The sequence below is a fragment of the Vigna unguiculata genome, chromosome 9 (genome assembly GCF_037176805.1).
Source record: "Vigna unguiculata cultivar grain cowpea cultivar isolate G323 ecotype 2 chromosome 9, ASM3717680v1, whole genome shotgun sequence".
Classification (NCBI taxonomy): domain Eukaryota; kingdom Viridiplantae; phylum Streptophyta; class Magnoliopsida; order Fabales; family Fabaceae; genus Vigna; species Vigna unguiculata.
In genome coordinates, this window is record NC_140800.1 from 11,205,655 (window position 1) to 11,216,178 (window position 10,524).

At 32.0% G+C, this 10,524-nt stretch overlaps 1 protein-coding gene and 1 pseudogene across 1 annotated transcript; both read right to left on the minus strand.

Moving 5' to 3' along the window:
* Positions 1 to 1,378: 1,378 nt before the first annotated feature.
* Positions 1,379 to 6,289, minus strand: LOC114163444 (uncharacterized; annotated as a pseudogene).
* A 1,270-nt stretch (positions 6,290 to 7,559) lies between these two features.
* On the minus strand, positions 7,560 to 10,128 carry LOC114163445 (uncharacterized). Its single transcript, XM_028047754.2, has 12 exons — positions 10,102 to 10,128; positions 9,979 to 10,018; positions 9,596 to 9,671; positions 9,378 to 9,505; positions 9,198 to 9,297; positions 8,991 to 9,117; positions 8,765 to 8,778; positions 8,541 to 8,661; positions 8,280 to 8,450; positions 8,137 to 8,205; positions 7,848 to 7,916; positions 7,560 to 7,760 (listed from the first exon to the last, which is right to left on the minus strand). Exons 1-12 carry the CDS (start codon positions 10,126 to 10,128, stop codon positions 7,560 to 7,562), a joined length of 1,143 nt encoding a protein of 380 aa, XP_027903555.2.
* Between the last annotated feature and the right edge of the window lie 396 nt (positions 10,129 to 10,524).

The following is a 10,524-nucleotide window of genomic DNA, read 5'->3' on the forward strand; positions in this document are numbered from 1 at the left end:
ATTTTCGTATAAGGGTTTTCGACTTGGACTGGAAGGAGGTTGAGTATCCTGGTAAAGCAAAGAATTCTTGCATGTAACCCTTTGTCTTCAATAAGGTTTTTCCAAGCGTTTAGGGTGCAGTTCATCCCAGCCACGGTATGCAATATTAATCCATTTTTATTGCATTTACAACTGCATTTGTATGGTCATTGATTCTAATACATTTAATCTGTTCATTGTTGTCTTAGATGTTGATTATTGTGCTAGATTACTTCCAAATATTCTGTCAGGATAAATTTGCATTTAATTACGCGGTCAAGATGTATGACCCTTTGTCGAAGATGTTTGAAATATATGTGGATACAGATGAGTCTTTGAGGATGGTTCTGTTTGGTTTTAGTAGGTACATTCCATATTATCGGATGACTGGTCTGTGTTACCTACATTTAAACTATGTAGGAAACAATGTATTTCTTCATAGGATCTTCTCGGCCGAAGGAGCAGAAATGGATTATAACAGAGATTCAGCCAATGCTCCAAACAACCAAGTTGCAGTTGTTGCTCCTGATTTTGAGAAAGTATTAAGCAATTATGATGTTAAAGCATCTTCTTTGGTAAGACTGATATGTATAGTCATGTTTTTATATTTTAGTTCATATCTATGATGGCTTAACATATTTTCTTCGAATGTAGTATCTGGATTCCAAATTTGCAAAAGAATGCTTGATCAAGGGACGCAAGAGCTACACACTGACGAATGGCCAATCTCAATTCTGGGACTGTAAAATACGTTGGACGAGTAGAAGTTCCTATGAGTGTTACTTGACCTGTGGTTGGAAGAAGTTTTGCAAAGAAAATGGTTTGGCTGCTGGTGATCGGATAAGATTTGTTGTGGAGGATGAAGAAAACAACGTCATCCATATATTGAAGAATTAGCTTATTGTAAAGTTTTCAATATTTTGTCTCTGAAAGTATTACGTAGGACCTATGAACACTTAGTTTAAGTTTCTTTTTTTATGAACTGCAGATGTTAGATATTTTGTATATCAACATTAATGTATTTTGGAATGTTGATATATATGTTTATGTAAAACTACTTATTTATATTGACTATTATATTGACTTATTGACTATTGAATTCATATATTGTTATTATTTATAAGAAATTAACCATTCGTTTTTAGGATTTAACTTACTATAATATTACGTTAATATAAAAAATAAAATAACTTCTATATAATAATATTACTTATATTTATGTTTAAAAAGTCAATTTTATAAATAATTGTAATGTTCATAATTTGTTGGATTTAATTTAGTATGGATAGTTGTAATTAGGACAACTTGTTAATAAATGAACATGGATCATCATTTGCATCAGCTTATTTCATTAATAATATCAGACATCTGGGAGGTGCAATCCAACACAATCTAAAGATTGACCTTGAGATTTGTTTATGGTCATAGCATAGGATAACATGATTGGGAATTGTCTTCTAATCATCTTGAATGGCCACGGTGACTGAGATGAGGACATGGACATACGCGGGATGTAAACTTTTGTTCCTTTGTTTTTCCCAGTTCTAATTTTTGCACTAGTTACATGCTTTGCTAGTCTGGTGACTATTAATCTGCTTCCATTACAGAGACCTTCAAATTGATCTAAATTTCGCAAAAGCATTATTGGTGTCCCAACTTTGAGTGTTATATTATGGTTTGGTAATCCTGATGTTCTCAATGAATTTAAAAATTTTGGTGTAATACCGTCATATACATCAACGTCCATGGTGTCTGAAGTATCAATGCAGTCTACGCTGAGGTATTCTTTGACTTCACCTGAATTTTATGAATAACAGTTGTTAGACTTTTAAAATATGACAAATGTATGAAAAAATGATAAGTATGAGTTAAGTATCACCTGGAATAGAATCCAGAACAGATTTATTGATTTCATCTACTGTTTCAATTCGACTGGCTAGAATAGCTCTTGATATAAAAAACATCTCATCATTGAATTTTTGGTGTAGTTGTGGATAAGTGATATTGATTATAGCTTGGATAGGGTCTTTGTAGTTTTTGATTATCCAGGAAGAAAACTCTTAAATTTCAACAATAATAGAGTTGTGCAATCCCTGTTGTAACAGTCGCATGTTTTTGGTCAAGTTCAGGATCTGGCAGTGCTCCCAAAGATAGGATGAGTTGATAGTTGCATGAACAATTTGTCTAAAATCCCCTTCAAATACTATTACTTTGCCACCAAAAACAAAATCAGATTTGTTATGTTCTCTCAAGATATCTTTTAAAGTTCGATCCAGTGCCTCAAAACAAAACTTGTGTGCCATTGGTACTTCATCCCAAATTATGAGGTTGGCCAATTTCATCAAATTTGATAGTTCACTACCTTTTGTAATGTTGCAGACAGAGTGTTCAAGTGTTGGAACTTGAATTTTAAATTTTGAATGAGTTGTTCTACCTCCAGACAATAACAAAGAAGCTATACCACTTGATGCAACTGTTAGAACTATTTTTCCTTCAGAACGAAGAGCAGAAGATAATGTGTTCCACATAAATGTTTTTCCAGTTCCTCCATATCCATATAAAAAGAACATGCCCCCTTTTTCATCATGCACCGCATTATTAATCTTTTGGAAAATACGTCTTTGTTCATCTGCATATCAATAATAATTTAGATATATTGCAATGACTTGTATTGCAAAAATATTTAGAAGAAATGACTAACCTGTCATACTTGTAAAATTTGATTGAAAGATACGTAGTTCATCATCCTTGTTATAATCAAGTTTAGCATACACTAATCAGTTGCCACAGTAATTTACTGCAAAATCATTAGGATAAGGCATGGAGGGAAATTCCTTTAATGTTCTCCTATTGTTCTGTAAAAGCTTCTCAATTTCAATCAAAGTCAAATTTTTCAACAATTCCATATTCAGGTTGAGGCCTGCAACAAACAACTTAAGTTAGCATACTTTCATATCAAAACTTGAGATTAATATTGTTAAAAACTATTTGACATGGATTTCTTGCAATAATTCTTTCATTATATAGAATTCCATCAGAAAGTCATTCCTATGTTTTCTTCCAAACCTCCTCAGGTTTGTTGATACTATTTGACATGAGCATAGTTACGAATAATCTCCTCAAGAAGTTTCTAGATCCCCATTCTTTGACTTCCTTGATAGCTTCAACATATTCTCTATCATCTCCAAAAATCCAGAAGCTTCACATGCTTCTCTAAATGTAGGATAAGTTATGTTTGAACAGTTCACAGATCTATGTAGAATATTGGACCTTTAACAATTGTTAGCATCCTCCTTAGTTAGAAAAGTTCACCAGTTGTTGGGGGAACCCAAATAAGTCTTCCAATGGTATTTCCTTTTTTCCTTGGTTTCCAACACCTTTGATTCTTATTATATACATACTTAGTAACAAATTGTGGATATGTTAACTCCCTTGCATCTGAATATTTCTTATTACACTCCATCCAACTTATGAACATGGACTCCCTAATTGTCGGTTTTGCCATGATTTCATCAATGTCATCACCATCCTTGAAGTACACTAATTGCTTGCCTGGTAGATGAAAAAATAATCGTTCAACAACTGGATTTCTTCCATGAATTGGAAATGAAAATATTCTCCAACATGCTTCGCATGGAGAAATATATCTGCAATCAATATATTGTTTGATTTCATCCTTTGGAAGATCAGTTCAAAAACCTTGCTTCTCATTAGAAATAATGGCAGCGGTAATTCTATCATAGCCCTTATTGATGTACTTAAATAAGTATTTGATTGAATTAGACCGGTTGCACCATTCTACATTGACATGAGCCTGATATTTGAGTAATATGGTAGGATTGTAAGGAACCACAAATCGGTTATCTAGTGCAATATCATTCTTCAGAACGCTAAGACCATTGTTTCTTCGACGATAATGAGGAAAACCATCTTCTGAAATTATTGTAGTATCTTCAAATTTCTTTGGAAAAAATCGAGAACACAATCCATTTTTCATGCATGGAGATGATGTCTTAAAGATTCCACATGGGCCGTGAATCATATGTTCTTTTACACAGTTATACAATTCTGCATCTTCTTTGGCACATGGTATTTCAACTTAGATTACTTTGTCAATATTCATGGTTGTCGGATACTTGCTTGATGGATGCAAAAATAACAACAAATGAGCATGTGGCAAACCACGTTTCTGGAATTCAATACTATACATGTCTGCAATCATAGATCAGTTACATGATTAAAATAATCAATTAAATGAAATAAGTAAATAGTTAAGTATATGAAGTATACAGACATGCTATGACCCTTCCCAATATGTTCTTCTTTGTTAAATCTGATAATAGTTGGTCAAATTTGATTCTGAAAACTCTTGCAATGATATCTGGCCTGTCTGAAGGAGTTAATTTTAAAGGGTTCAATATTCTGGAAATCTCTGGCCATTTTGGATTGCACGTAAAAGTTACAAAAAGATCTGGGAATCCTACATGACCACATATTGCCATGCCATCAAAATATAATTGATCCATAAATCTCCTACCACCAACAAAGCTAGATGGAAGCACAAAATGTTTTCCTTTCTGTGAAGCTTTTGTGTAGCTATCATTGCTTGATTGACAGAGGTTATTGTATTTGTCAACCCTGAACTTCGACTGATTGTTTTTGATGAATGATAGCCTTTCAGACTCAATCATTGTATATCCATTTACAACAAATTGTTGGAATAATCTTCTTGATCTAAGAATGATCATTGGCTCACATTGTCGGGTTTGAATTCTGAAACAAAACCATTCCCTAATTGTTAAGCGGTTACGTTTGAGTGCTAAAGAATCACGATGATTAATATCATGCCTATATCCATCTTCACCATAGGGAAACAGTAAAGGATACTGATATCCCAAGTAGCTTGTGTGCAACTCGTTTATTCTTTGTAATTTTCATGTTCTGTTTTCCATAATAATATCCCTAGGAGATGCAGTGTCAACATCTCCTACTATTAATGTAGCAACCTCTGAAACAGTAGGGATGTTGTATATACGTCCATCGTTCTGCCTATCAGCAATAAGTTTTAATTTAAGATCATGACATGGCTATTTTGCATATTTGTCCCTTGCCATACGAAAAGATTTAGCGTGCACATTGTACTTATCTAGCATGTTTGTTAGTGTTCTAACAATTTCAGCATCAATATCATTGTTGTTCCTACATTAAATTTCAGATCAATACAAACATGCAACATAATATAATAAGAACTATTAAGACAAATTAATTGTACCTCAGTGATTGAATTTTGTTGTGTATCTCGTTTTCTGTATCATAAATATATAATTTAGCAAACTTTGGTTGTTGTCCAATTGGTGGAAGAAGACTACCAATTCTGTGACATGATTGTCCTTGGATTCTCAAATTTGGTGGACCACCTCCATTGTTGTATTTATTGTCAATTTTTGCTCCAGGTGATGTAAATGCAAACATCATGTTGTATGTTCTAATATTCTTCTGATAAGTTCTGCTCTGTTTTGAATCTGATTGAAATAAAAGTTGACTTAGCTCATCCGGGGGTTTTTTCAACATTGGCAATTCAACTTTTCCATTTGAGCAACATAGCTGAAAGTTCGGATTAATCATATGATGAGATTTGGCAATGCATTCTTGATACCACATATATGCATTGCAATGCTGACAAACATAGATCGGATCTCCTATATCTGCATACAATTTGCAAATTAATATAATTATCAGTTCAACTTCCCATATATCATAACAACTATGTTTATGAAAAACTTTTTAGATTACTTATCTTGCATTAGCCTCCGTGCTTTGATGGTTCATATCATGTACTTCATCAATGACTGCTTAATTAATAATGATGAAGATATCAGTAATAATGACGAATTGTTAATTTGATTTCCAAAATACAATTACCTTCTATTGTTTCACCACGCAATTCAGACTTATCTGAATCTGATTGTAGTTCATCAACATCTTCTAATACAAATGATTGACTTGGTATATTCCCTTGACTTATGTTAGTCACATTATTCACAATGCTTTCAAACTTGTGAAGCAAACTTTGAGGCTTTTTTCGTGAGGCTGTAACATTTCTTTGAACATTCCTAAATCTAGGATCAGAAGATTGAAGTTGTGATTCCATATGCAATGAATCTTGATTAACAAAATAAGTTGTTACATCAGCTAATGTTGTACGATCTCGTGTTTTGTTTTCAACGCGCTTCTGATTTTTGCATGTAGCTTTCATCCTCTTCTCCTGCATTATCAGTTTTCTTTTTATTCTTGCACTTAAACTGCAAATTCTATTTTCATCAGCTATCATTCTACATTAAACAACACACACAGTGATAATTATTTCGGAAATAACAACATTTGCATAATATATAAAGGTTATATATGAAGATGATAGAAAAAACTTCTACACGAAATTTTCAGAACATTACAGATATAGTTCATAATACTGCTTTGTGAACAGATAAATGAAACAATTCCAATTAATGAATAACAATAGTATGGTGTGCTTCAACCATTTACAACAGATTTGATTTACCAAATTCTAATATGCTTATCCATTAAAGGTTGTGTTTACATAAGGTTATCTAAAAATTTTGGCAGTTGCATGATATTGGATAGATGAATCGTGAAATTTTTACCGTCAAAATTAACACCACTATAAAGTCATGTCATGGGAAACATGATTTGGGGTTCTTAAATGCAAGTCTTTTCACCTTAATGTGTCTAATCTGCCAGCTTTATACAATTACATTTCATTATATTATATATGATATTTGCTCTTAGACATTGCTTGTAGCGTAGGAAACAATCATCAAATTCATTGGTTTAATGCAATACAATATCGTACCGTCAACTTTAACTATTGCACATTTTTGGCTTTATTAAATGTCGGTCTGATGATTGCTTTAATGAATTATGATATCCTACTGCTCTATAAACTTTTACGTATTTTTATTAAATGCATGTCTAATCAATCCAGATAACATGTTATAAAAAAGATATGAATATGTTAAACTGAATGCATAGGTTCGAATGTAAGAAAAGTTCGAATTAATATACATGTTAACGATCATGTATCAACGCGTATAATGGTAGTATTCATAACACGGTCTGATACTAGTCTTCTTTAAAAACAATGGATAACATGTTCAATTCTGATTATAAATACATAAACGTATTCAAGGTTACAATTTTTTTTTATAATACATGTTACTATTGACTTTATATATGTTAAGATATAAAGTCACTATGATTTATGAATTGCTAAATACGATCCCTAAATATATCAATGAATTAAACATTTAAAGATCACAACATACAAAAAGTGCACAAACTTTCTTATAGGTAATCACAACCAAAACTATTTAAAATACTAAAGAAGGTTTCCTAGTGCAATTTATCAAAACAGGATCAACGAATGTAACCTTTGAAGGAGCCAAAACATTTCTAATAAAACCAACATAAAGTCTTAAGCAAAATTTACTACAATAATTTCCATAGCTTTCATAAATTAAATATCATTTCTCGTTCTTGATAGTCTTCATTGTCTTTGTAGCTGACAATTGGGCTAATGGCAGGTCCTCCAAAAGATCAAATTCCATGAAATTTGATGGAATATACTCTATGTCTTCATTGTTACTGGTAGTACAAAGATCTTTTCTGGGCGTGACACATAAAACAACATCCGGATCAAGATCAGCAGTCCTAGAAAGGCACATCTGCAACGAATTATATGTTTAGTCAAATTACATCTTTAAACTGTCCAGTAAAATTAAGACACTAAATGTATGTACTTATATACTTACTAATGAACTATCAGTATCAGCAAATAAGTCGCATGCTGCATTATCACCACATTCAGGAAGTTCCATTGCCTAAAAATTTAACATTCAAAATTATAAATTTTGATCAGACCACAAATCAGACCGACTTTAAAATATTTACTAAAGAACTCCCAGTATGAGTATGGACATCAGACTCATTAGCACTCATACGTTTCCTAACCTCAATTGCATGCATTACTCAATATACATTAAAACATACAATACAGGAAAATGGGTATTAATAAAAGCAACTAATTTCAAAAGTACTCACTATGGACTTGTCCTTATGAACCTCTAATTCATCAGAACAATTTTCCTTAGCTTCAACAATTTCCATTACCTGCAAAATTTGATTTGTTTAGTTCCATCTCAAAATACATGACATAATCCATACACAACAATTAAAATTACAACCTGAGTTTGTCCAAGAATACTACTAATGTGACCTATAATTTCACGATCAGTTGAAACTCTCATTACTGAAGCAGGTCGGTTATTTCCTTGTGGCTTGACCTTGAAAGCCAAAGTACAACCCAAAAGAACATCTAGATCCTCCGGAAAACACTTAGGATCCTCCTCACCATCCTAATATATTTTGAAAAACAAAGATGAAATGAAATATGAGTATTATTATGCCACTATTATATTACTAATGGAAAAGTAAAGATGTACAACCTTGGTCATTTTCTTTCGCAAATCACCAGCAGAAAGACCAATTAAATTGATGCAGTCTTGGTCCCAAAGCATGAAGTTAGCAACCTTTTTTCCATCGATCACTTGAATTTCAAGCTTGTACCTGAAAACATATATTGAATCATAAATAAGATTATAACATACGTAATCTACTAAGCATTAATTAGTAATTAGTAAGATAATTTGACTACACAGCTATTACTAACCTCATTTTTGTATACTAATTATAACCATCACAATTCAAACACTTAAAAGAACCAACTTCATATGTTCTTTTTGCACATAAGTTACAAACCAAGTAACTCCATCCATCATTTCTTAAGTTAAATTTAAGGGTATGTGCAACAGTAACACATGAAATCTCCTACAACAATAAAAGAAGGATTAATAATAACAAAAATCGATTATAAAAGTATACAAAATCAAAACTACCTCTATGACAGTCAGGATCTCTGAAACACTCTTAACAACAGTTTTATACATAAACCTATCAACATGACTAATCTGGGAAGACCCACTATATTGGCTTCCCTCCTCAAAAATTTCATGAGCAGTAGTTCTACACAATAAACATTAGTTAGTACTTATCAAATACAAAGAGTTATAGAATAACATAGTCGTAATATAAAACTATTTTACTTTGAAAACTCCTTCCTAAATTCAGTCAGTTCAGGTATATCATCTCCCATAATCAACTTCGATCCATTCCAACAATTAGACAATGACACTGGCCATGAACCTATATACAAAATAATTGAAATAAATTTCCAAATAACGCAGACTAATAAATATAACAAACATTTCGAAATACAATCAAACCTGAGGCAGCCTTTATCTTTGCCTGAGTAAGAATAATAGCAGGATAAGGTGTTTCACGACTTTCCCTCCAATAACTAACCAATCGCATACAATATGAATCCCAAAGAGTGCAACAGATTGACGCACCACTGCATTATAGAAAAAAAAATTCAAAACAACATTAAAATAAAATAATAAACTTAATCTATGACAAATAATAACATTACAATCAATTGTACCTCAAGTCCTTTAGGTCAAAGACAACATTTTTGGAACTTGGTTTCTCCTCCACATTATCCACCACACCAATGACATCTAAAATGAAAAAACAAAACAGTAAGTAAACATAACAAAAAAATAGCAAACATATATGAATCATGGACAAAAAACTTAGCAACCAACAAATATGCAGAATAGTTTCCATCAATGATATCCTTTATACTCTTGAACTTCCAAACTTTTGCAGGAATACTGGCAATTGGTTGTCGTCGTACAAACGTTGCTCCAATAAACAATAGCTTAAATGGGTGATCGCAAACTCTATATTGAGCTTTGTTGTTAAGAATTTTGAAGTTATGCATTATATAACTTTCTCCCTCCTTTAGTTTGTCTTCCTACGTACCAATGTCTTCCTTCTTAATCATAGCAGGGATAACATCACCCTGACCAGCATAATCATGCATAAACATCAAATATATACACATAGACAATACAATGATACAATGACAATACAATGATACATTACCTTTTGATCAGTCAGAATCATCTCCATATTTCGTTTGTAATCCCATGACTCAACAAATCACATATCCACAATTCGGACAACAAGTTTCAATGTCTCCCTTTTTCCATCAATATCCTTGATCATATCAAATTTCCTTGCCATCTAATACATAAAAATAAAACAGGTTAACTGCTTTACAGGAAAAAAACATACAACTTCAAATTAACAAAACACATGAACAACACTGAAAATAACAACAAATTATATTCAGAAGTTTCTAAATAAAAATTATCAACCTTTTCTTCCACAACATAAACACAACAAAAATTATATGTTCAACCTTTAGAAGAAAATAAAAGTTGTGCACCGAGTAAGAAGAAGAACAAAAAAAAAAGAACAACAACAACAACAACAAAATGTAAAAAAAACGATAAAAAAATAACT